General features: G+C 40.4%; 1 protein-coding gene across 6 annotated transcripts; it reads right to left on the reverse strand.

The window, feature by feature from the left end:
- Positions 1–56: 56 nt before the first annotated feature.
- On the reverse strand, positions 57–27,453 carry TOM1L1 (target of myb1 like 1 membrane trafficking protein). Of its 6 annotated transcripts, none has more exons than XM_062612727.1 (16): positions 23,526–23,820; positions 23,288–23,372; positions 20,974–21,052; positions 14,880–15,029; positions 14,345–14,464; positions 12,862–12,969; positions 12,061–12,177; positions 8,533–8,666; positions 6,079–6,139; positions 4,553–4,670; positions 3,627–3,708; positions 3,061–3,121; positions 2,200–2,272; positions 1,851–1,923; positions 1,075–1,146; positions 57–608 (listed from the first exon to the last, which is right to left on the reverse strand). In XM_062612727.1, the coding sequence occupies exons 1-15, from the start codon at positions 23,581–23,583 to the stop codon at positions 1,083–1,085; spliced, it is 1,383 nt and encodes a 460-aa protein (XP_062468711.1). In that variant the 5' UTR covers positions 23,584–23,820; the 3' UTR covers positions 57–608; positions 1,075–1,082. The 6 variants fall into 6 exon arrangements, with proteins under 6 accessions (XP_062468711.1, XP_062468710.1, XP_062468708.1 ...); XM_062612726.1 differs by having other exon boundaries at positions 1,081–1,146; positions 23,526–23,819; XM_062612724.1 differs by having other exon boundaries at positions 57–1,146; positions 23,526–23,819.

The following is a 27,453-nucleotide window of genomic DNA, read 5'->3' on the forward strand; positions in this document are numbered from 1 at the left end:
TTATCTACATTTGGTATTTCATGGGATACGCATGCAAAAACTCAGACATGACGGGGTTAACTTCTCAGTAAGCATTTCATTTTATTTGGCATTTTATGCTACAAAGTTGCAGAACCAACTGAGAATTCATCACTTAAATCAGTTTACATAGTGAACGTGTAAAATACAGTATTTCACACCCCCCCCAGCTTATCAGCTATGAACACCAACCAAGTTCTCAAACTTTATATCAATTATAAATTCAGAGAACTATACCTGTTAAAGTGCACATTTTACATTCAGCATTAAAATAGATAAGGCACTTTAATTATTAAGGTAATTGTTATTAACAGGGTTACACAGTTCGATTAAACAGATAACCACTGCTCATCTGCATTGTAGATGACTATTTTTTCCTTCACCAGAACCACCTCTGCAGGGCAGGAACACTGAAAGAAATTACTCATCCCTCTCCAATATTTACTGAGTAAGTAAGAGTAACAACAACAATGGAACAAGCAGGGGTTTTTCTGTTCTGCTCATCATGGATGACAGCACCTCAAGTCCCAGCTCAGGTTCTTATGAAGACAAAAATCCAACTATATTGTGGGCTTGTAGGAGGAAAAAACCTGCATTCAGAATATGAATGTAGGAGAGTTAACACTGTATGTCTTCAGACATCTATCAGCATCCTACATACCAAAGCCCCCTTTAAGCTTTTAGTGAGGTAAACACAGACAGCAATGAGGCCGAAACAGAAACTGGGTTCACAGAGTCTGTAAACCTAATATCCTTTTTGTTTGTGTCAAGAGTTACCTGATACACAGATTAATTTGGAAATCATATTTTAAAGGCCCTCAAAATGCTTGAAAAATAAATCATGAAAGTCACCTTGAAGAAGACACAGTTGAACACTGAGGACAAGTTATCAAGGTGCAGAACTATGTAACACTTCAACTTCCACACAGCTCAATAAACAAGTATTGGAATACTATGTCTAAACACAAAACCTGTTCTGTTATGCACTTCTATGTTACAGAAGCACTGCACAGGGCCAGCATCAGAGAATAACTTGCATTCAGCCGAAGACTTCACCTCCACCTTCAGCATTCAGTATTCTTTTTAGCTTCCGCCTTCAGCACAACATCAATTTCTTCATAAACAGCTCTGAAAGAAGAGGAACAGGGCAACTCCAACATCACATTTGTTTCACCTTGACAAAGTGCACCAACAAAACCATGAACTGCCAAGAACGTGCAGCGTTTGCCCGACGGAGCAGCACCAGCTGCAGGATGCCCAGGTTTCCATGGAAGCAAGGAGCAAATCCTATGGTGTGTCTGTGACAATACATTCTTTTGATGAGATACCTTTGGACGTGGTCACTTTCACTGAAATAAATTTGGGGAGTGCAAAATGCAAATGGCAAAAGCATACTGTGTGCTGTGCAATTAAAAAGAGAAACCTTTGATCAGATTTTTCTACATCAGAATTCCTCAGAAATAAGTTTTGTGTCGATGGCTCAAATTTTCTACAATTTACTGGTACAAAAGGAGAGTTCTGCCATCAGTTTAGTTTTGTATTTATTTTCTGTAACTGGAGAGGATTTTATGAGACTGTTTGACTCGGCATCACTCCACCATTTTTACAGATGCTGTTTAATGAACATATAGGAACTTATTCCTTAATTGGTCATGCCAGAAATACTGGAATAAAATGTACAAAACACAGCCACTCTCATTTACATTAGCAATCCAGTTGGTCACCCAACTCAGCCTAAATAGCATGATGTGTTTTCTCATTTAGAATAAAAAGCCTTCTTGCCTTCAGCACCTAAGACAACTGTATTACTAGCTATTGTAAAAGTTACTTACTCAGTAGGAGCCAAGGGATCAAACTCCATTATCTCATAGTAATGAGGTGATTGTGCCTTGTTCTTTGATGCAGCTGAAGAATAAAGACAGGCAGATAAAATACAGATTTAAATGTAAATGAAAAGCACACTTGCTGCATGTTACTTTTGTGTATCTTCCTGAAAGTAGCAGATTATCTCTTATGAATCTAGCTGCTTATACACAGATATGTGTAGGAGAAGCTATGGGTAATATGATATTTCATCAATGCTTGTTGCACCTAGTCTTTAACAGCCATTACGTAGCCCTTAAGTTCTAACAAGAAAAACATAATCTCTGTAGAAGCTAGGTGGTCTGCAGTATGTATTACCTGCTGCTGACAGTCCATTTGATGGTGTAGTTTGTCCTGGATTCAGAGGCACTGGGCTTAAGACAGTCGCCAACTAAGGACATCAAGCAAAAGACCACATAAAGAGACTCTTCTATGAGAACTCGTTTGACTTAACTTCCACACCTGTTGACTTATCATTGGACTCTATCACATAAATTCTAAGGCCAACAGTAATCAATCTTATTAATCTTGATTCTGCACACAAACATCAAAACATCTTTTAGTGTTATCTACAGCACAATTGTATAAGGTACTTCTGCGTAATTTGTTACCCTACACAAAGACCACAGTATTCACAATACAGGTATCTGCTTTTACCTGTGGTTTAAAGTAGGGAATACGCACATGAGCTTGAGGACTGCTTCTCATCTTTTCTGTTTCATGCTGTCTACCACAGGACAGCATAAAATTCCTAAAATTACTTCAAAGCCCCTTCATCGTATTCTTTTGTTTTTTTAATTCATATTCATTTTGTGTTGTTTTTTTTTTTAATACCTTATATGAGAGAGGAAATACACCAGAGTAACATAATGGCAGCAGGAGGAGTTCTCAGCTTGCTTCACACAGCAACAGATTAAACTCAAATAATAGAGGAACTGCTTTCTGCAAACTCCCCTGTGATTATGCTGGACCCAAGAAAATATACTTCCATACTAGCATCTGTGGTATCAAGAGTGGAAAGTTGGCCTGGTCACCAAATAGAGAGTCTTCACTGACAGAGCAGAGCCACAGAAGACACCTTTGTATCCCATTTGGACAGCAGTCAGGGCAAATCCTAACAGTTTTCATTCTGACAGTTGCCAGCAGAGAATGATTATTCTGAACACGAGCACTACTCACGTTGCTGTATGTGTGCCCAGCTGGATCACTGACACTATTTTTTGATGCTTCAGTTGCAAATCTAGGAGAGAGTAATACAACACATTGGCAGTAACTGAGAAACTATTAAAACTGTACATTCTGATTGTTACGCTGTTTTTTAGCTGGTCTGTCTTTACCTTATGTCACAACTGAGAGCAGAATGGGCGGATGGGCTAGTGTCCCATTCACATTGAAGTTAAGGAACTACAAGGACACCTCTCATCTTGAACTATTCTTACTGACCTGTACAATTCATCTGTTTATCCCTTTCACTGCACTCAAGCACAAAGCCCTAGGTATCTCAAGAATATTCTGACTGTTGAGATGAATTCATGTCTATGACTAAATGGTGCTGCAGGTGTATTTTAAGCATGTTAAGCAATGTCTGGCATACAGGTAGTTTTCACTTGTTTTAATGAACTAATGTGTAAAAGTAGAAAATCTGTGTTCTCAGGGCTTTCTATAAACTCAGAAGATGAACTGTGGAGACTGATACCTCTGAAGATCTGTTGTCTGTTACCATTTCTTGATAAGAGATTACTCACGGGAATTGCTGAGCTAAATCTAGCTGTGGATAAATTGATGGACGATGCTTGGTTTTGTCTTCAGAGCGTGCAGATACGCCATCTGAAATTCAAAGTGATAATTAACGATCGCTTAAATGTTATTAAGCAAATGTTAGTTACTTGTACTATGAACACTGAAAGGGCAAAGTTTTGTTTGGAAGGCATATAAAGTGTCTGAAACAAATTGCTGTTTATAACATGAAAGGCAAAATTTGAATAACTAAGAGGAGTTTTTGGATGCAATATATTTATCTCCTTAAAATGTCAGAACAAAATCAGTAGTGCTGTACATTGTAGATACCACTTAAAGCTTCTTCCACTACCTCTAAAAGATTAAAATAGAATTATAGGCATTCATTCCTGGAGGGACATTCACACCTTTAACTTCAGTATACGGACTCCCCTCGAGCGAATAAAGGAGGGGCTTCTGCAAACAGTCATGAAGGGTACCAAACTTAGGGTCTTTACTCACCCCTCTAACTATGAAAGAAGTCTAAAGTTAGAGGAGATGAGTACCTTTCTCAAAGTGAACTGTTTCTAACACTGTCTCCTGAAAACTCAGGACATCAAGGACATCTGTGTTTCTTTTCTCCAGGTCTACAGAATAAGCAATGACCAGACTGTTTTACAGGCTTCACTGTAACAGAAAACAGAGCACGTTCTCCTGTGCAAATTTATGTAATGGGGGGAAGATTATTGTTTCCACCATAAGCAAATCACAGGCAACCTTATGGTAACTTACATTCTTTCTCCATGTACATATATCAATTCTCCTTTCAAGGAGATTTAAGGAGCAGCCTTAAAGTCAAGGAGTATCTTTGTTTTCTTTCTTATAAGGAACTTGATTGCTCCACTGCTGGTGAAGCTTTAGGAAACCAACGGCAAGAGAAATATGCATCACTTACTACGGCCTGAAGGAGACGCTGCAGAGTCAATAAGCACCACTGCAGACACAGCAGATGGCAAATCCAAGGAGAGGTCAAGTAGATCACTTGAGGGAGCAGATGGTTGTTTCCTGTAGAGCTTAACATTTGAAAAGGAATAAAGTTTTCGTCTGAGTTGGTCTGGTTGGTTGGGTTTTTTAGAGGAACTTGTACAGCTTAAACAAATTGTGGGTTTTTTTCCCACAGAACATAAACTTTTAGAATCACAATATTAGCATTTTAAGTATGAGAGAATACCAGGATTTTCTCTCTCTCTGTGTGTGTGTGTGTGTGTGTGTGTAAGATAGCTAGTGAAACAAAAAGTGCTTCCCAGAGAAGATCAGTTTCAGCTATTTCAAGTTTCTAGTTGAAAAGATTAAGGAAAACAATTCTGAAGTAGGAAACAGAATGAACTCAATTCTAAAAAGTAACCATGAGCTTGTTTAATACAGGTTTGATATTGATCTTCTGATTGATCCTGTACAATTATTTTCATGCCTTTTATTTGTGTTACTGAGGTTTGGTACATACTTGGGAAATTGATTTGGGTAGGGAAAGTTCAAAATCACAACAGCGTTTCCTAGGACACAGGAAAGGGCTCCCTTTGTTTCCCATCTGAATGTGTTAGAATTAAAAATGTAGCCAACCAAAGATTTTAATAAACTCACATGCTTGAATCAGACAGGTTTGGTCACACCAGGTTAAAACTAAAGATGATGCATTTTAAACTTGGGGACTCCTGAATAATGAAAATGTACAGACTGCACCATTTAGGCTATTAAACTAATCCAACAAAGCATCCATCAAGCAAAACCATCCACCTGCATAACCAGAATGCAGTTACAGTGGCTTTTCAAGGAAAAAAAGATCATCTTCTACCTTTTTTTAATTGTCAGCTGTATTTCAGCATTCACCATGCAGTCATTTTCATATTGAGCTCTAAATGATGAGAGATTATGGCTTAGCAGAAACTGAAACATCTGCAAAACTACTCTGGGCAATATAATTAACAACCATAATTAGCAATCAATAAAGGATAGCCATTAAAGATTTGATACAAGCCATTATTCACAATTCAGAAAAAGATTTGACTCAGGGGAAAAAAACCCATCAGGAATAGCGAGTTCTAACAGTGTAACAGTATTTCGGTCTATAAAATGCCTGAGAACAGATGAAAAGAAACATGATGGCTCCTCATTTTGTAGATAGCAGATAGTAGTGCTGAGCTGTAGAGGTATTAAACCAGCATTTGAATAGATCTCTCTCTCATTTTTCCTAACGAAGCTTCCATCTTAGATTTGACATTATTTGCTACTTCAGTTAAAAGAATCTGCATGAAATTCTACAAGTTAGACTTTAGAAAGATCAGTAGGATCTTTCTAAACAGCCCGTTGTCTCCTCTACTTCAACTAGAGGATAAAGTTCTGCATATATCAAAAGTGTATTTTTCATGATGAACAAAAAAAAAAGAGTACTGACAGCCCAGCTGTTCATCTGTATTTACTCACCTCTTCGCGCTCGCGTTGTATCCTCTGCTTCTCCAAAAAACGCACTCTGTTTCGGGAGAACCTGTTGAAGTTGCAGAGTTAGATGTTCATTTTTGCATTTCTGTGAGGTCATTCATAAAACTATAAACCAGGTACAATCAAAGTTTTGATTATCAAGGCTCCACAAGTGCCAAACAATCACTACAGGTGCTTTTCTCTGGGGCACTTGTCTCTGCACCAGACTCTTCCCCAGAGCTGTGGTCCTTCAATCACCTAAACTAACACCAACCAGCTTGTTCTTGGGCTTACTTTTGGAGACAGCCACCTGCTTCTTCCAAAATAAAACCAAGGCACAGCTGACAAAGTTTGCCTCTGTTCATGCCAGGGTAGTAAATATGAATGCCCACTGTGCCAAACCTGGCTCCTTCTCACCAGAACACACTTCCAACTGAGTCCCAGGAAACCTTCTGTCCTCACTGGTCCCCACATTCCCTCATGCCATCTCAGGACAAACCACATGACTATTATGGTATGCACCCTGCTCATTACTTCAGGCATTTGTAAAAAGGGGGAAAAAAATCCACCTGCAGAAATATTTATGTACTAGGAGTAAGAACAGTGCTACACGGGGTCCAAAGGAGACCCAGCCAAGTGATATTCAGCATCCATAAGGTCACCCCATTTAAGAAATACGAGCCCTAAGTGGTATGGCCATGAGACTGTCTATACAACTGCACTGGCTATTCAGGGTTACCAGACTAGCAAGGCTCACATAAGACAGTATAATGCAAGGAAGAGCAGAAAAAAAACCCCAACTTTCCAACTGCAGAACATGAAATATTGATCTGAAATACAGGCAGAACATGGAAGTTGCTGATGCCACTAGAGGGAGTCATTGTTACATTCATCCATGTTCATTGCACAACGGTGATTGCTCCGGATTTAATTTGGACTCCACATTAATAATAAGAAACAGAGAATGCAGCATGACTTGTCTTCAAACAATACACATAGTATGAAACAGATGCAGCTGGTTAAAATCAGTTTGTCCTTTACATATTTCATTGCGCAGAGGGAGTTCCACAGCACCAATCTTCTGCAGCAAACATTAACCGAATGCATTTTAATATTTAGCAACTCTCAAGTGCAATGAAACTGCGCCCAGGAAGACTCATTAGGGTCCATTAAACCATACTATTGCAGTACTAAAAAGCTGTAGTTTTCTGTTCAGTCTCACTATGGCAAGCTAGTTGCTCCTTCAGTCACCAGGCAAGTCATTCATACGGTACTTCTTGAAGTGTACCCACAATCTGTACCTCATAGCTGAAGAAGTTCTTGGCCTTGCCAGTATTCATCCGTTGTAACAAAACCATAAGCCTGCATCTGATTTCAGTGGATTTACAGAAGCTAAAGACAATTCTGGTTTTGCTTTACTCAAATGAAAAACTTCCTAAAGCAAAAAGTGATAACACAATTCTTCCAGGGCAGTTACTGTAAAATATGTCAGCACTGCTGCAGACATAAGATTTAAGGATAAATGAAAGCTAAATGTTGTCAAGATTAGGCCCAGTTTGTGCCACAACACTCAGAAGAATCAGTGATATTTTCAGTGCGGCGTTCAGAAAAGGATTAAAAAGAAAAGATGACTAAATTCTCTAAATCTGCTAAAAACCACTGCATTCAATGCAGAATGATTTCTAGAGCACATCTTAGCCATAGAGGAGATCAACTACTTAACATAGAAGGCTAACTCCTATTAAACCAGAATACTCTCCATGAGTATACTTGTAATATTTTGGGGGATAATACTGGAATTTTGAGTTTAAAATTAATTTCAGTTTTGCTGGCACCCAGTCATGCTACCAATGACGTAATAGATAAATATATAGGATGTCAAAGCAAGCCTTCTGTTGCTTCCACATGTGAAAGAAAAACATTTTCTGCTGTAAGATAAGTAGAACAGCATGTTTCAATCTAGCTGAGAAAAGCAAGCAACTCTTAAGCATGCAAGGAGGCTACTCCATAGCCAGTTTCTGCAATAAAGCTGTCAAAGTTGTTTAGAAAGGAGAACAAGTATTCTTTCCTGGAAGCATATACACTTAGCAGAGATAAGGACTATCATCAGTACCAAGGGGCTTGTAGCAGACTGATGACAAATTCACTCTGTGCTACCAAAAAGGAATGTTAAATTCCTAAATGGTTTTTGTGTGCCTCCATCTGACTTCCTGTCTGTGCTGTAAACTTGTTTTACCCCATTCTAATGGTTTTCCATCTACCTTTGTTAATCATTTCTGAGGTGTTTGGGAGCAGGCAAATACATAGCTTTCTTATATTGAATCGTTTTCTGGATTTAAGCGTAAAAATCTGTCTCCTTGTGGAGGATCAACATTAAATGTAAGGACTATCTGCATCTATTAAGGGCACTTACTCAGCGAAGATACCAAGTGTGAGGAGAGTGGCTATGTACTTGCTTACCTCTCATGTCCCAGGAGGACATCATTCAGATCTTCATTTACTTGTATTAACTCAACTATCACATCTTCATTCTCCACTGTCACCAACAAATCCATGATCCTCTCCTGCATCATCCGACAGGTCTTATACAGTTTCTGCCCAAGGCAGAGGAAGAAAAAAAGAAATATATAAATCGTTACTGTGTCTCCCAGCTTGTCAGTTCTGTAGAAGAATGATAAGACACTTGAGCACTGCAGCCTCATGTGAAACATTCCCCAATTTACACAAACCACACGCATACCAAACATTGCAAATAGCATAATTTTCATGTCTTTGATCTCTGCAAGGCAGGTTGACAACTATCATCACAACCAGCACTCCTACCCAATCCCTACCTCCTGACCCACCTTTGTTTCTCAAGATATATCTGTCTCTAAAGTCTAAATTACAATTCGCAAAATAACGAAGACCCCTCTGGGTGATGCAGAACAAATTTGATTTGATCCTGTTTGCAGCTGATTAAACTTAACACGATACTTCACATGGATATAATGGATGTCATCCTGCTCAACGTCTGCTTGAAGACAAGACAACAGTAATCAAAAAGATAGAAGTGCTCCATGACACCAGACTAACTATTCCCTTAAATGGGAAAGTTTGGCAGCACTTAAATCTATTCACTTTTTGAGGACATAACACAAACCCAGCAGAATCAGATGATAGAATTATGAGTTTGTTGAACAGAATTCTGCCCTATTGCCAGTTGAAATAGAAGACAGTTTATTTATATTCCTCTCCACTGCAGATTTTGCATGCTCAAAGAAACAAATTCTTTAGCAACAGGAACTGCAACTCAAGCCAACATTTTTTGCCCCCCAGTGTGCATTTGCAAATGCTGGCTCTGTGTCAGGAAAAGAGGAAAAAAAAGAGGGAGAAAATTACTCCATTTGCATAGTGCTATTCAGAAATTGCTCTGGTATTCTTTTCAAAGTGATTTTTTCCTCAAAACCCACATACTTCACATAAGTAAATGCTTTTATTTATGTAAAAAAACAGTTTTGCACCCATTTGCTGAATCTGCAAAAGGATTACAGAGTACTGCACCTTTCAGCACTGCATCTTCATAGCCCAGGATAAAACATACACAAATGTATTCAGCTTAATGTCTGTAATTAAGTTTACAACCTCTTCAACTCCAGACTTTACTACCATTTAAAAAAATGTGTATTTCCTATGACTCCATTATACAGGCAGACCAGCTCCTTTGTAAATACCCATATTCAACAGAGAAGAAATTGAGATACTTGTTTTTTGTAGCACGGATTTGCTACACTTTGCTCCTACCCACAAACATTCAGGCACTCCTCTGTTCTGAAAGCTGGAGTTTTACAGCGGTGGATGACCAGCTGGAATAACAATCACCAGTGATTCCAATGAATTTGGACTAATTCTTACCAGCTGATGACCTGGACCCAAATTCTTGCATGTCCATCAAGTACATCTATTCACTATCCAGTACGAGTTTGTTACTCTTCCTTGCTGACACTGAGCTTCAGCTGTTCTTTAACTACTGCTCCTGGTCAGCACATTATTTCAACAGAGATCTGCCTTGTCCAAAACAGGGTGGAGAAAGGGAGGAGCCTGGCCACTAATGAAGCTGCGGAACTGAAAATATGTTGCACTGATCAAGTTTACCCTGTTACAAGTTTTTATTGAGGGACTCCAGATAATCAGGACTCAAATTAATGTCTCCAGCTCTCTCAAAGGCTAAACAAGCAGTTTTTTTAATAAAGGACTTTGTTCTCTGACAACAAAAGTCTAATCCAAGTAGAGCCACAAACAAAGGGGAACATTAAACACTGTTAAAGGAACAGGCTAGCCATGCTTCATGCTTTATACTACTCGGTGCACAGCAGAAAAGAACAGAAACAACAGTGAAATTAACATAGAAGGAATGAATTTTCAGTCACTCTCCCACAAATGGGAACTCCACACCCTGTCCTCAAACTTTTGCCAACAATTTTATGACTGGGAGTGTCAATAAGAATCCACTGGTTTACTGTGGGCAACCTAATATGTGCACCCACATGCAGAATGGCCACAGTAGGAGACAAGAAATCAAAGACATACTTTTCCTGTTTGCAACCAGAAACACTAGCTTTGTTATGGACAGGACAGAGTATATTAAACCAGTGTATTCTCCCACCATTAAGGCCAGTCTGCACCTTGGCAACCTCCTTGGTGTACTTCGCTACAGAAGTAATGTGCACAGAACAGCCATGAAGTAGTTGCCTAGGTGGTGTCCAGTGCTGGAACAACCTACACTAAGCCCTTCAGTGTAGGCAAAGCAAGCCCTCTGCAATCTATTACAACAGCTATTTTGCCCGTGTAAAACGTCTGCTCTCCTCAGCCCCTCTTTTTGCAGGCTCTTCCTCTTTGGACTCGTAGCTCCACAAATCTCTGCAAGACATACAGTGTTGGAGATGTGAGGAATGTCCAGGAGAGCAAAACCCCTGGAAAGATTGCAACCGTCTCCTATCTGGTTTCCTCAGCACTGCCTGTCATTAAAGATGTGAGGCAGCAATGCCATCTCACCCTATCTCACCTCCAGTTGTGAGCTAGTCCGTAAGTGGACACAGATGAACAGCACAACCTTGAAAGTAAACCAACCAATAAAGGTTCCTTGCAAAGGAAATATTCTCCACTGAGCAAGAGCACACTGAAAGCTTGCAAAAATTAGATCAACTCTCCAATACATTTAATGCTGACAAAGTACCCAAAATACTTCCTCATCATAGGCATTTGGAAGCAAGTTTAGAGACAGAAGGATGTGATAAAAGCTTTTTCAATTCTTGCAGATAACATGAAACAGAAAAATGTCCACTGACACAGGTCACTTGAAATGCTAAAGTAATAATGGACTTTTAGTATTTATAATAGAAAATACAGCACAACCAAGTAGAAGAAATCACAGAAAGAACATCTTCATGTTCACCATCAAATCTAAACTAGACTGTTGCAATACACTTCCTTCAGGCTACACTTTAAGAGCACGTGGAGTCATCCATAGCACAGCAAGCTCCCAGTCTTTGAGGTCACGCACTTAAAACCGATGCTTCATATTCTTCACTGCCTTTAAGGTACTGGTAATAATAAAGAGAGCACTGAAAACTCCAGGACGGATATGAGGGAGAGAGACTATGTTATCATCTATTTTCCCACAAGGCAACCGCGTTCAACTGGAATGTTCTCCGGGCTGTTTGACAGAACGTGCTTAACAGAGAACGCTCCATTATGAAACTCCTTTGCCCTTGGAATTCCCTAGAGCTTCAATTTGCATTTCAAGCTGTATTGTCCTTTCCTGATTACATAGATGTCAGGGAAGGTGAAGGAAACAAGAGAAAGCTGAGCAAAACCAGTGACAGAAACCTGTTGTTGGTTTCCATTTGGCAATCTGAATCCAGAGGTTAAAAGAAAGGATATAACGCATTTTAAAATCAACTTTGACTAAACCAAACCAACATACCCCACCAATGAATTATCTTATACCTGTAAAAGATTCATGTCATCTGGATTTTCAGAGCCAGGGACATTTTCTTTCAGTATTGATGACATGACTCTCACATTTGTTTTTGCCATATCCAGTTCACTGTACAGTTTCCCAATCTGTTGAGGTCAACAGGACAGAATATTGTATAGGTGAAAAGAGCGAGCAGAATAATTCTTATCTCTAATATGTACTTTCTTCCCCATTAGGTATAATATAAGCCTCATTAGCATTATTTCACTCTGGTGATATACCACGAAAATGAATGGAATCAGCTCAGCTTTTATATGTGCAATCAAACTATGATCCAAGTCTGATAGCGCTATTAATTTTCCTAGCAGCTAATCCCTCTCACTAATGTTACTGTTACGCTTTTCAGTTAACTACAGGCCAAGCAGGAAGGAAACTGTTCTTTCCTACCTGCTTTTTGGAGCAGTTTCTTCACACAAGCCTTATACAAAAGTAAGTCTGGCTTTCTCACTTATCTTTGAAGTAACTTTCATCAACTTGCATGACAACATTGTTAAGACATCATTACGTACTCTCATACTTGAGTAAACAATTCCACTTTTTGGTTGGGATGCAGCCTGTCATTTATTGAACTCACTTCTGCCTAGTTTGCTTTGGCACACCATCACATAAAAGATCTTCAAGAAAATGAACCTAAAACTGTGAATATAGAGCTATGCTGCTTGAACTGATGGTCCCTTCACTGCATCTGGTGGTCTATATACCCAGTTAAATCACACATTAGCACTACATTTCAAGTGGACCCACCATCCTCTAAACCTGCAGTACTGCACCTGATCAGGAGTCAACAACAGTGTTGGGCCTGTGGGAAGAGGCGGTGAAGGCTGTTTTGGAGGATTAGAAGAAGGTGGTGATGACTTTGTAGAAGGCCGAGATGAAGTCTGCAGAAAGACAAAAGAACAGAGCTCAGGTTTAACAAAAGAATTGAGGCAGACATACTGATGAGAGAGCTACAGAACATCTTTGTCAGACCCGTGCTCACAGGGAATTTGTTGAGCAAGGTTCTATTTACAGGAATAAATCTAATGTTTTTTTTTTTGTAATGAAATGAGTTTTGGAATTCAGGTACCTTTTAAATGGGGTTTGAAGCAAATTCTATCATGGAAAAAGTGGGAATGGTTAAGAACAGGCTAGCTCCTTGAGCTCTTAAGCTATCTAACAGCCAAGAGTCCTTCCCAAAGTGCCACTGCAATTTTATAAGAAAGGATAGTTTAGAATGGAATCACACTTGGAAGCAGTGGAAAAGTTGGGAGCTAAAGTCTGGGTGTTTCCAGATAACAAACTATAAAGGCCTTACGGATTGAAAAGCTGGAGTGCTTTATCTGCAGAAGGCTTCACTTGCATGGCATTTGAATTGACTGTTGTAAGACAAAATAAACCCAAACCTAAAACCCCATGTGCAGAAGACTACACACATCCAAGTCCTTCACTTCCTAGAGAGTGAGGTAAAAACTGTGCTCAGGTCCAGCGCTGATGAGATCAGCAGAAGGTTTGCCACTGATCTGAATTGGCCCATACATGTGGTAGACACGTATCATCTGTACTGTACTTGGTGAGAAAAAACAATACTGTCTATTCAGAATGTTCTTCACACAGCTTGCTCAAACAACCTTTACATACGTAAGCTTTTGTGCATTCCACTATCCAATCATCAAATCAAACTCAGGATAAATCCCAGTCATTCTTGTCTGCACTGATTACAGACATCCAATTCTGCAACTGCAATTGGCTGATGGCTTTCACATTCCCAAAACTCTTGTACAAACAGCTGGAGGTACAGACAACAATCTCTTCTTATAGATTCCTACCTTCTTGGTTTAATTTTAAAGGTAGATAATGTTCATATTCTGAACAGCATATGTTTCCATAAAAAAATCTTACTCCTTTTAGTTGAGGCCTTCAGAAGTTGACATGTTTAGAACACTCAGCTCTCATTCATCCTGAGATAAACAGCATGCCCAAACCCTTTACACATTTCAAAAGTCTCAAGAGAGATGCTTCCTTTTTGAGAACATAGTCACTAATCTGCAGTTTGAAATAAACTATTATATAGGCCAGGTCTCTTTGTTGTTATCTTAGCTGTTATAATTGAAACTGATTCCTCCTCACATGCTTAAGTAGGTTGGTCATATTCTGCCCTGGAGCACTTAAATAAAAACAAAACAGACACACCTGCTTTGTCTACAGAGCTCATACAATAAACACATCCTGTTTCTGATTTACAATGGATAATGAAATATCCTTGTGCAACCCCACCTTAGGTTCCCCTCTGCTGGTGTCAGAAGATGGAAACTCCACTCCTTTCTTCAGCAGTTCTAGATAAACTTCTTTGACTTCACTCACATCCACAGTTCCTGGGAAACCTCGGGCCCATGTCTAGTTTTAAAGTAACAGGAACAGTAACAGTCACAGAAATGGACAGTCAGTGGGTCAGACAAGTGTTTCTAAAACACACAGTCCTAAAGGCAGGTCATGTCCTCCATCCACTCCAGCTAACTCCACATTCAAAGCAGCAGGAACCACAAGAGCTCTATCATCCTGCTTGCTAAGTGCAACCACAGTGGAAGCACATACACAGACCGGGAAGGGAACATAAAAGGTGGAGGTTGACAGTTTTCCAGTTCTCTCCCTTTGTCTTCCAGTTTGTGCTACTCATGCATGAAGCAGCGAGAATAAAGTCTGCTTTAGGAAAAGGTTCCCATGAGCATGTTGCAGTACAGAAATGGGCTGCACCACTAAACGTTTACCATACAGCGGAGACACAAGCATGTATTGTTCACTTTAGACTTACCATGATGAAGGACAAGATTTTCTCCTGCATGTCAATTGGCAGATTATATCTTGGATTCAGTAGTTTCACTAGCTTGTCCTTACAGAAATCTTTCTTCACAACCAAAGACTGGAATCTTGGGCCACAGTTCTCTATACACATGTCAAGCAGCTGCACACACAAAAAGCTTCAGTTACACAGATACTAGGAATAAAAGCCAACTTGACTGCTTTTGTGTCCTTTGGTTTAATTTGTTCCAAGGTGGTATGGGGAAATAGATACAATAGATTATATCCACCTAGATATCTCACTAGAATGTTTGATGGGGTTACTACAGGGAAAGAGTAACTCACTGTGTGCACAAGTATACTTACACAATACTAAATTATGTGTGTGAGATAGAGTTACACTATTTTTAAGAAGTATGATCACCCTTGTTTCCATGTCATGGCAGTTATTGAACATACGGTACCTTAACAGCATGAAATATGAACATAGCTTAAAAATGGCTTGTACAGATTTGGTAATAGAATTAATTCACTGCCTAGCATAGAGGTACCCTGGGCTGAGAGATTCTGAAGAACTCTACAAGAGAAAGTAAGATTACTAAATGCCTCTCTTGTAATCTGCCCTGTGAGAGAGAGACAAATGAAAAAATAGAAAAGAACACATTCAACATCTTGGAGTACAATTTCTTCACATGTTTTAAAGGTCACATTGATTTGAAACAGAATAGTTGAATTGTTCCAATTGTCAGATTCATCTTTATGAAAAAAGTCTACTTCCAAAACTCTGCTTTGAATGCTCAGAGTAGGACCCCTGCAAGCAATGTGTCTGAGCTACGAAATAGAGCAGTATGCGATAATGACATAATACTTCTCCCTTATACACCTGGAGATGCCTGATTACAATTCCCATTTTACAGAAGAGATATCAAAAGCTGTCACTACACCCCAGTCACTGGAAATCAGGCCAGTACAAGTCCTGATAGGAAACTGGGGTTAGTCAGATCAGGTGCAGAATCAGAAACAGACCTTCTCTTGCCTGGCTCAAATCTGGAGATCAACCACAGGACTATGATGGCCCAAGTAGAGAAAACCAGTCACTCTTGTGCTTTTTGCTCTTCAACCATATATTTACTTTTCCTCCTATTTTAAGAGGGAGGATGGAAAGGTGAAAGCAAAGGGTTGAAATTAACAAAAGTTTGCAAATGCAAGACAAAACTTCCCTTGAATCATGCAACAAGCAGATTATATTCTCAAAAGGATACACAGATTTCAAGGGACACTACTGTAATCTTGGTAAGAGTAGGTTAAATATACTTTCCCGTTCAGAGCAGACTATATTTGACAAAGTCAAAATAATTTTAGTAACTCATTTTCTAGCCTCGGGATTTGGGGATTTTTCTCCCAGCGTGATCAGGAACTTATGGGAAAACAGGTTTAAGACCAGAATAAATTGCTGAAATGAAAACAGGGTAGAACAAAGAGATGCTGGCAGACTGCTGTGCAAAAAAAACAACTAACTGAGAGATAATTACAAAAAATTCCTGGCTCCAATCATTATTTTTCATTTGACAGAGTACATGAAACATATGCTAATAAGCCAAGCCATTTGCTTGTGCAGCACTTCAAAGATGATCTGTGTAAAACACTTCCAATCCAGTGCACGGGAAATCTAGTATGTTACTCGCTTTTAATTCGCTACTTAAGAGACTGGGTATTTACTCTTTGAATGAAAGTACTGAACTAATGGGCTAGACCCTCCACTCAATTACACCAGTCCAGCCCAGTCCCTCAGAGTGAAACTAAGCTGGTGTAAAAAAAAAGAAGAATTTAACTCAATTATTTTTAACTGGACTATTCATGAACAACCCACTTTTGTGCTAATAACACCTTTCATTAGAATTTCAATATAGTTATTTATCGCTGCAAATAGTTCTTCACCTTCTCAAGCAGTCCCATTGGAATGAATAGATCCAAGGCGACCAAGTCAACCACTGTTTCACATTGCACACTGCTCTCTCAATAGAAACACATTTTAATAACAGAATTGGCAAGTTAACTTCAACCAAACCATTAATGGCTGAAGAGCAAATGACAGGCAGGACCAACGAACTGTTTGAAGAGACAGAGTTGCTATGTTCCAGACTAGCTGATAGCAGATGTCCAGCTGAGAGATCTGCACTGAGCTAAAACAGGGGTCGAACTGCAGTAAAAGTCCTCTGGTTCACCTGACAGCAATACAGAATTAAAGTGATAAAAGGCATCTAAACAGAGGTGAAGACAAACTGTAAGGCAGAAACAAGATGGGAAGAAGTTGGTGGGTATAACAGAAAGTCAGCTACACTCCTTATCAATAGAGATCTTGCTCAGAAATCAGTAGGACTCTGCCCATCTAAAGCAGATAGGAATAGTCCATAAAGTTGCAACGAATGGATGTAGTTTGTGGTGGATATTTGTCAGACCTAAGTGAATGCAAGAAAACACAGATGGCCAGTTTGCTTCTTTGTTTTTCTGACTCAAAGTAAACAACTCATTAATGCATCTCCAGGATTGCACTCTACTAAACATATAGTGATGTCTACCCAGAGAGGTTTTGAACAGTAAGACACTATTTCCAAGTGCCAGCATTTAAAATAAACCTGTACAAGCAGCTTTTTCAGCTGCCATTCATCAGCTACAGTGTAGTGGCTATGTAGATTTTACCAAGATTCTGCATTTAAAAACTGTTTTTCAGAAGTCTTGAATTTTTCAGATTTTGCACATGCATATATAAACATATATATATATATATATTTAACACTGAAATATGGATTTCTTTTGCTCCCACTCAATATCCTTTTCTTTTCCTCTTTGCTCATATATACCATAAAGTGTAATAAAATTGACTGGGACTTTTTGATAGAGGAGCTGAAGGGTGCTCTCATACTTTTGTTTTTTTAGAGCCTCTGCTTTATGACATGTTAATTAAACAAAGGAAAATCTGAAGACCATATTTGCCATGCTAACATTTTTTTACATCTGAAAACTTACAGAATATTAAAAGCAAAAATAGGATATTTTTTTTGTCAAGGCAAAATAAAAGAACAACCAAACTCCATTAAGTCTAACCAAGGAATTCCTCTAACAAATTTTCCAACAATGCAAAGTGAAACAACTTCACCTTAAATTTCCGTCTACTGCTTTGTATGTCAGAGTATGTGTGGACACAAGTACAGAGAGGGACACATTTGATAAACTATTTCCCCATGTACTCTTCAGCTCCTAAGACCTTAAAGGTATCGGAACAAAAATGCTCTACAAACTCAAGGGAAATCTACAGAGGCAACTGAACAGGTGTCTCAGCATTCACTGCATAAACACAGTTTACGTATCCAAAGTGTATTAGCAATAAGAAGTCAAATAACACATACACACTTTGTTGGATTCCTGCTTAGAAGTTCTAATCCTCTTCACTCTGATTGCAAAATCACCACTGCCAAGCCTGATTTCTTGGCTTTATCAAACTGTGCATGAAGCAACTTCATGGGCTGGCACACATACACCTCTATCCATGTGACTTCACAAGCACCAGGTTGTGCTTCAGCAGATCAAAGTACATAAAGTCAAGCTATAGCCAACACCTTATACAGCTGGCACTCATCCTTCTTCCTCCAAGTAAATAAATCAACACCTATGAGCCAGGAGGAGGAAGATATTGTTGAGATTTAACATCTCTCAATGACAGAATCAGGGCTAACACGTGCAGTGGTGCTACTTCAGATGAAGACTTTCACATTTCACTCCATGTGTATTCGCTGGGAATAAGCTCTGTAAGCAGTTTCATTAGAAAGATTAAATTCCAGAATACCAGGGTTAGGTAAATAAAAGTGGATCAAAGTACATTTCAAATTAAAAGTGATTTGTAGATCTGGTGCTTTCTTAGTTGTATCTAATGCAGGTTAAGAGAGACAATTTTGTGTACAGTCTCAAGAGCAGGACCACCACATTTACTCTAGGAAATAGAAGCGATAACTTATAGTTCGTCAAAGAAAAGAGCCCTTATTTTTTAGGAATTTGGGACAAAAACAATGTTAAGAGGTAAGTGTTGCAAGAGTGGGTATGTGTGTTTTAGGAATTGAAAACTATGTCTGCTGCTCCATTTGCAACGATTTGCTGTTCCAGTCTAAGCATTTCAAAATGGGAAACAGTTTCATTAAGGCAATCAAGAACATAAAACCAGGAGGTACAGCACAAAGAAAGAATGATTTGAGAGCAAAGGAGTTAAAAGTCACACAGAGTGAGCAATGAGATTATCAAAGTGAAGCTTTTATACACACTAAACTGATGTCAGTACTGATAGATAACGAGAAAAAGGAGACAGGCAGAAGGAGAGGCAAAGGATGGAAGATCTTACACAAGAACAAAAAGCATGAAGAATTAGAAGAAAAGCTGGCACTTATTAGTAAAGAATCAAGGAACTCAGGGAGAAGAAACCTGCAGTCAGAAAACAGGAGCTGGGCCAAAAGGATGGGTTTGCCTGGGAGGCAGTTACATGCATACATGTGGGTGGGTGAGAACAGACATGGAGAAAGAAACATGAAATGGTAAAGAGACTGCGAGAAAGTGATGAACTACAAGCACAACTGAAACCTGGTACACACTCCCATCTGCGAGCAAATACGGTGAGCTTCCAGGCTGAGAAAGTTCTTTGTTGTATACACCTGAAACAAGATACTTCTCCCACTTCTATGCTCTTAAGAGCTAATCTAACCTTGGGCATATCGGCAGAGTAAATAACCAAAGCAAGGCTCTTAAATGTAAACACTGGGTTATTATAACTCCAGTTGACTGCTTCAGACGTTGAGAAGGACTGAGGTGCACAAAGACTGTAGGAGAAAGAAAGAAGATCTGATACAGGGACTACAATTACAGCGGAAACCAAGTGTTTCTGTTATGCAAACATATACAGCACACAAAAAGGTGACTCATGAGACAGTGGAGGAGGAAGCCAGGAAAGAAGTGCGGAAATGGAATGAGCAGAAGGTATACATCGGTACGTTTAACACATTTATCTGCACCTCTAACTTGTCAGGAGACACTTGGGCAATCGCTAAGCGACCTACAATTTGACACTATCAATCACCTATCTTCCTTAATCACTTTGCAGCACACATTGATACAGACAATGATTTTGCACAACAAATGCCAAACTCATGAGCAATACTATTAAGTGCAATGCAGACAAGCCCCTACTACCTCAAAAGAGGAAATGGCGAAGAAAACGCTTCTAGACAAATAATGAAAGACAAATCCTCAACAACTTAAAATATGAATGGTATGGTTCTTCTGACAGTTGCACTATTGCTAGTCAGAAGTAATTCAGGTTGGGAACCCTGGACTTAGGACAGCGTTGAGAACTTCCTGCTGCTGCCTACATTATCACTGCAGTGGAAAACAGAACTGTGTGAACATGCTCCTCTAAATCTTATGTTGAAATCAAACTCTTAGATAGTTCCGAAACACTGTCGGATTCTGGAGGCCAGGTTATCTCAACTGAGGATATTCCTAGCTATTCCAACCTTTAGTCATAACATTTGAATCTTAAGTGGCTTACCCTGAGTCTTGCTCCCTTGCTTAACTCACCACTGCTACCCTTTCATTCAAATTTCTCATTCATATGTGATAACACCTTTACAAAACAGGTACTGCACATTCCATGTGGGATGTGCCATACTGCATACCTTGCTCAGCCTAACTAGGATCAGTACCACAAGGCGAGCAATAGAATGGCCAAATGAAGCTTTTATGCAATAACTCAACCTCCGTATCTTTCACAAACAGGCGGGGCACGCACAGAGGGACAGCTACTGCAGTAAATAAGAACTATACTACTTTTATGTACTTTTAAAAAAGTTAACACCCCCCCCAATGCAACAATAAATCTGTGAATTTGTATCATCTCTGGAATGCCAACAGACCATCTAATCTGCACTGTGGTAGTGCTGCACACACAAACAACAAAGACAGAAAACATCCTGGGGAGTTGTGTCAGTGATAATTTGCATGCCACCTTATCGTTTAAAATGTTTGCCTTCTTAGTATCTAATTAATATAAATACAGCTGTACTTACAGACAGGGTAAGCCTGATCTCCTTATGGTTACAGTTTTTTGAAAGCTTTTTCTTTAGTGCTTTAACTGCATCTTTAGGCCTGTGACAAATTAAGTAGAAAAGGTTACCAGTGAAGTCAGACTGCTTTTCTAGTTCACAACTTCATCCAAGAGCCAAAAATACCTGCTGGAGGTACAAGACCAAATTCATCCCTGATTTTACACCCAAATAAAACTAGAGCAATTACCCCACTGATGCCAGCAAAATCATTTCAGCATTGAGCCAAAGTGTCAAAGCAGTGAATCAGGTTTGTTACTGCAGACTCTGCATTACTCCAGAGACTTGTGCAGAGAACTTAAGTTATTATCCTCTGAGAAGTCTCCTCCAAAAATGTATTATTTCACTGTTTTGCAACAGATTTACTTTTCCAGCTTTTATTGCTATGAAAGGGAATTAACAATTGCCAACTGTGTCAAGAGCTGACTGGTACCTATTTTTCATCTATGATGCAATTAAAAAATACTCTCCTGGGAGTGCTGTCAGGAGTAGGGGTGTCTTGGCTAACTCCAATCTTATAATTGCAGGATGCTTTTAACTCATCTGAGTAATTACCACGTACGGATGGACAACCCATTCCACCCCAAAGATAGTGGCATTTCTAGCCCAGTCATTTTGATGTCTATATATATATACCCCATATCTTTTAACTATCTATGTAGGAGGAAAAGGGTGGAAGATGGTATCAAGCTTATCGCATGTGGGAAACAGTTTTGCCTAATTAATATGGGCTATCTATACTGTACAATTATTAGGGCCAGCTCATGATCAACAAAAACAAGATGTCCTAAAGTCTCTTTAGGATTACTCTAGAATCTAAGATAGAGCAATAGGCACAACCACCATATTTCAATAAGAAAAAAAGAAATCTTTGTTGAAAATATTTCAAAGCAAATAAAATTAAACGGGTATTACTGCATTTTTTCAGTTTAAATGTTGTTTAACTTCATCAGATAAAACCAGTGATATATCTGTTTTTCTTAATCCTATGTCATACCCAGCCATATCAGTAGAGCATCAAGAGCTGGATGGGAACATGAGAGTGCAGAAGAGAACCTCCCCTGCAGAAAGCTGAACTACTATTGCTCCACTCCTGCTTCTTTGCCTCTCTCACTGAAGCATCTGGAACATCTGGTCAGGAGTTGGATACTGCATAAAAAAAACCCATTTGCCTAATTAGATACAGCAGTCCTGCTGTTCTTAGTACCCTGTTACAGACTGTGACTAGTAGTTGCCTAGGAGGAAGTTATAAGGAGTTCCTCTGTAAGCATAAGCTGTGCACATGAGGAAATGTTTAATAAAAAGCTCGGCTGTATAGAAACTCCACATAGAAACTAACACTGAGGGTCAAAGTGTGCTGTTGCTTACGGCAATGACGAGAAGAGAGTTATTTACCTTCCAAGCTCTAAGAGCCATGGGTGAGAGTGTGGGATCCAAAAAAAATGAAAGGAAAAGCTGATATAAAACCACCAAAACCCACCTGTGCAGAAGCTTAGGCACAGCTCACTCTCCCAAAGCAAGTTTTCCAGTTGGTGTTAAACTGTGCCACTGCTAGCAGGAAGTTCTCGCAATTCAACACTAAAGCACATCTTACATGAGAACGAATTTCATTCTACATGTAAGAACAGGGAAGCACAAAGCAGCAAGTGGCTGAGTGAACCAGAACGTGGCTGTTCAGCGCAGGAGGCCACCTCTGTCCCGGTTGCCCTGGGTACGCACCTTGGTACGATGGATCCCACTGAACGGAAACCCAGCCTTAGCTTTGCTCCTGCTGTGACAGAGGCTGGCTGAGACTGCACAGTGGGCAACTCTGATTAAGTTAAAAGCATGGAGCTTTAAATAAGCAACCAAATGCTCAAGGTCTTTTTTCAGGCTGGGTTTTGCAGAGCACAAGGATACCCGTTTTGCCCGACAAACAGTACAGCTTACACAAAATACATCAGACTCGGGTGAGAAACCTATGTTACCACCTTTCTTTACGGCTTGGCTACGGGGAACAGCCTACACATCTAATCTACAAGTCCCGATAGCTGAGCAAGGGGCACTGAAAACAGACAAAACTCTTCACTAGGGACCAAAGATACCTGCTCTCTGCTGCTACTTTGTTTTGGGTAACTTCATATACGCATCGTACACCGCCTGCTCGATTCTGCCTTGCCCTCGAGCAACGCCGGTGCTACCTCCGAGACGAAAAGCGGCTGTTCTCAGCCCTGCAGGTAAAGGGGGCTGCAGCAGAACCTCTGACACTGAGCCGGCCGCTGCCCCCCGCACCGCTCACCCCTCCTCCGTCGCGTTGATCACGTCGCAGATGTGCATGAACTGCCCCCAGTCCTCCGTCTGCAGCGATCCCAGCGTCGCCCGGTCTGAAAGGCCAAGGGGAGCCGCGGTTCAGCCGGACGGGACGAGCGGGGACGCTCCGCACCGCCGCACCCCCCACGGACGGGGCCAGCGACAGGGGGGGAAACGGCGCCCCCCGGCTCCCCTCAGGCGGGCTGCGGAGGCCCCTCGGTACTCACCGACCAGGCTGCCCACGGCGGTGCCGAAAGGGTCCTTCGGAGCCTTCCCGAAAGCCATGGCCGCTGCTGCCGGAGTCGCGCGGCCTCTGAGGGGCGGCAGCCCCGTCCCGTCCCGTCCCGCCGGATCCGGCCGCTCCCTTCCTGGGCCCGGGGCGGGGCCGCCTCCAGGTGCCGTCGCGGCTCCTCGGTGGTGATCACGTGCGGGCCGGGCGGGCGGCACCGCAGCGGCTCTGCCCCGCGGCACCGCGAGGCCGCTCCGGCTCTGCCGCGCACCGCACCGAGAGCCCGCTGCTGACCCGGCCCCTCACGGCCGGGCTGCTGGAGCCAGGACCCCCTCAGGCAGCTCCGGGCGGTACCTGGCAGCTGGAGGCGGGGGAGCCTGGGCACGCTGCAAAGCAAACCTCCGGAACACCCGGGTCGGACCGACCCAGGGCTCCTGCCGCCACCTGTGGCTTGGAAACCAATGTTAACAGCAGCAGAAAGGGGAAAAACACCCGTGCAGCACTCACGCACAGACCTGCTCCGTGGCACAGAAGAGTGATGGTAATTTTGTCTTTACAGGTGTTTTGAACAACTTTTCATGGCATAACCGGCTTAAAGGATCAACTTTATACAGGTGTGAAGATCTTCAGGTACAAGACCATAAAAAAATCAGGTTTTCAAGTGCAGCAAAGTAGAATGTGCGCTTGTAAGCTCATACCTGATGCAATTTGCTGGTTAAATTGAGTGCATATCATTCATTCATTTTAAAACAGAGCTGCAAACGCAGGGTGGCAACCTCGGCTACGCCGTACAGCACACTGTGTGCAGGCGCATTTCAGACTTGAGCATCCCGCGCCATGAAATCACTAGGACTGACCACTGCTCCTGCAGCACTCATACGTGTTTTCTCAAACCCATGTATCCTGTTTAACAGGATTTAACAGGAACAGATGCACATATCTCAAAGAAGCAGAGACAAAACAAACAAACAAACCAACCACCAACAGCGTGTGTAAGTTACAGTCATAAAGTCATCCTTTGTATTATGCAGGAACCACTAACACGTTCCTCTCACCACATACACGCTTCCACATGTGGGACTCTCTTGCTACAATTACTATCAATGCCTTCCATTGTGTCACTTCATCTCGAGTCTGACTGTACCTCAGGCCTGTACAATACTTGGGAATGAATGTGGCATGAATAAGAATTAAAACCTCAGCTGTAATTTTTGTTGACTGAGAGTTGTAATTATTTCAGTATCAAACAAATGTGGAATCATATTAACTAGCATTTGAGTGCAGCTTAATCAGTTATACAGTCAGAACATGATATAGCCAAATAAATTATTTGCCTGATATTAGAATTTCATGAATTAACAAAGCTCTATTTGCACTGATTACGGAAGGAGTTCTTAGGATAAGCTCATCTTACTTTCTTCTGCATTTTGTATAACTCCATGGCCCCATCTACTGGATAGCTTTAACAGAAAGGCTGGAGAAGAGCATGTTTGTGTACCTACAGTATCTCTACAAAAGCAAGTTGTTACAAGAACTTTTTGGCAAGTTGATTATGTACAATGAATGTAGGAGCTGAGACTTTTTCTTACGCTCTCTATAGTTAGTTCATCACAGAGCTTGGTGAGGTTCCATTCTAAGGAACGTATCTCAATTTTCCCTACTCTGATACTCGTCATTTGGTTATAAGCCAGACATCATCTGTCAAAACAGGAGTTTGCTTATTCTCGGTTGCAGAATTTTGAAAGACATGCTCTAAATTTTTTGGTATTTATCTCATTTGCTCTTTAACACCAAAACTGAAAATACTGGCCTGTTTAAATTAGCCCTTGTTAACCCTGCAGTGCAAGTCAGAACTTGTTCCAGAGAGCATACTTCATTGAGCTACTAAGGGGAAAAAAAAGTCTGATGAAGCCTTTTTGTTTCACTGGAATTTACTGAATAAAGTTACTCATTGCAGTCAGCTATTAGTCTAGATCTATTAACTGCTAGCAAGTTTCAGGTTCTAGCTTGAAACAAGCCTGCTTGACTCTTCAGCTTTTCCCTGGAGTCCGTGGTATTTATGAGTTGGGGGTCAAAGAGTCCCAGGAGGGTCCTTGCAATTTTACTGTTATTACAGATATACCATTATACTTAATTATTACTACTAAAGGACATTTGCTATCTTTTGCAAGCACACATAATGTGTTATAAAGAGAAAGAAGGAAGAGGGTAAATAATTTCTCTTTGCAAAATGTTTTCAGACGAAAGTGTTTAGTGGCATAGTTTATGTCCTCCTCTTGAGCTAACATGTATTATGCCAACCTAGGCAAGCTTGTCAATGTACTTTTGTTTGTACTAGAGATATTTTTGATGTTGCTATGTCAGTTACAAATATAAAATCATATCCCGAATTATGACAGCGATGCAGAGATTTTTTTCAATCTAGTTCTGCAAGTTTTAGAGCTCAGAGTTACATAGCAGTAATATAGATTTTTAAAAAGCACACCTTTACCTTATTTAGTCTTCAATCCTATTTTCAAGGAATCACACACACATAACACATCAAGTGAAATACTTAAACAGCTGTCATGTTCATAAACTGATTTATGATATTGACTTGTACCTGCTGTTATTTGTTAAATGAAAATCATAAACCATGGTCATGACTTGAGGTTTAGTTTAAAAACAAGAGAGATTCTTAAAGGATCATTATTCAGCAGAGATTAGGTGAGGAGTTGTAAAGTATTGCCTCCTCCCATCTCCCAAGATCTGTGTTTACTCTCACAATCTTTACCAGGTGAGAAGTAGTCCATTTTAGTGTGATTCTCCCTTGTTATCCAGTACAACAAAGACGGGATCTGCGGGATTCTCACTGTAGCTCATTAGACCATATGCTGGTTATGGCCTGTGCTGGTAGCTCAACTTGAACAAACAGCTAGAGGGCTAAATGAAATCCCTTCTGCATCATCTCCATTTGCTCAGTGCCTTCAGATAATAGCAAACCTAATCAGGAGCTACTCGAGCAAAGTAAATTACTGTTTGGGACCCAGTCTCTCTAAGAATACTGAGCTGTCCCCAAATATCTATTTAATTAATTACTAATTTATTGAAAAAAATATATAAATCCAAACCCTGTTGTGTTAACAGTGTTTAATTTGCCTGTGTAGAAAAGGGGAACGAGTATTAGCAAAGGAGGGAGGTGTCTGTGGCCTGCAGAGGGCAATCTGGTTCAACGAATCTCCTCGGTTTTTCTGCGGGTTTACTCCAAGCGAAGGATGGGTTATGGGAAAGGCAATTCCCTATCAGCCATATTGGCTTTTCTCATATACACAGTGTGCTTCAGGTGCAGCTCTTTAAAGTTATAATGCTCTCTTGTCATTTGACATGTTAAAAAAGAATCGCTGTATAGGCAATGCAAAGCTCTCAAAGGGTAGGAGAGGGTATGAATGGGGTGTTTCTCAGGGCTGTTGACAAGGGGATGACAGTTAGGTTGTCTTACTCTCAGTTCTGTGCTCTATTTCCTGGAGCACACACCCTCAGCACACTGTCACTGCTTTGGGACTTCCCCATAAACTTGGACAAATCTATATTTCTCCCCCTTCTAAAACACTGAGAATTCCAAGTGAAAAACATCTTTTTAATAACACACTATGGGAGCCACAGCTGATTTGAAGCTAAAACCATGTGTACTTGGTTTCCATATGGCTGAGTGTAAAGACTTTCAGAAACAAGTATTTTACATCTATTAACTTTTTTGTGTTTAAGTAAGATATTAACATTACCTCACTCTGGGATTCTACCCTCATGCTGAAGTGGTAATGCAAAAGCTTTCCTGCTTCTCCTCCCTTTCCTTTTAGGAAACAATCCTCCTTTTTCCCTGGATCAAAGGCTGGAGATAAATATTTTGTTGTATATTTAGGGAACTTACCAGAGCCTTTTCTCAAGTT

Source organism: Pezoporus occidentalis, unplaced genomic scaffold, assembly GCF_034315485.1.
Source record: "Pezoporus occidentalis ecotype Australia unplaced genomic scaffold, CSIRO_AGI_Poc_V1 ctg160, whole genome shotgun sequence".
Taxonomy (NCBI): Eukaryota; Metazoa; Chordata; class Aves; order Psittaciformes; family Psittacidae; genus Pezoporus; species Pezoporus occidentalis.

What these genes read in the sequence shown, in the direction of transcription:
- TOM1L1 (XM_062612727.1), bottom strand. Translation starts at nt 23,583, where the DNA reads ATGGCTTTCGGGAAGGCTCCGAAGGACCCTTTCGGCACCGCCGTGGGC. An exon ending in ATCAACGCGACGGAGGAGGG is followed by an intron (nt 21,053 to 23,287) that starts GTGAGCGGTGCG and finishes AATTTGTCACAG; the next exon opens with GCCTAAAGATGCAGTTAAAG. An exon ending in AGATCAGGCTTACCCTGTCT is followed by an intron (nt 15,030 to 20,973) that starts GTAAGTACAGCT and finishes TTGTGTGTGCAG; the next exon opens with CTGCTTGACATGTGTATAGA.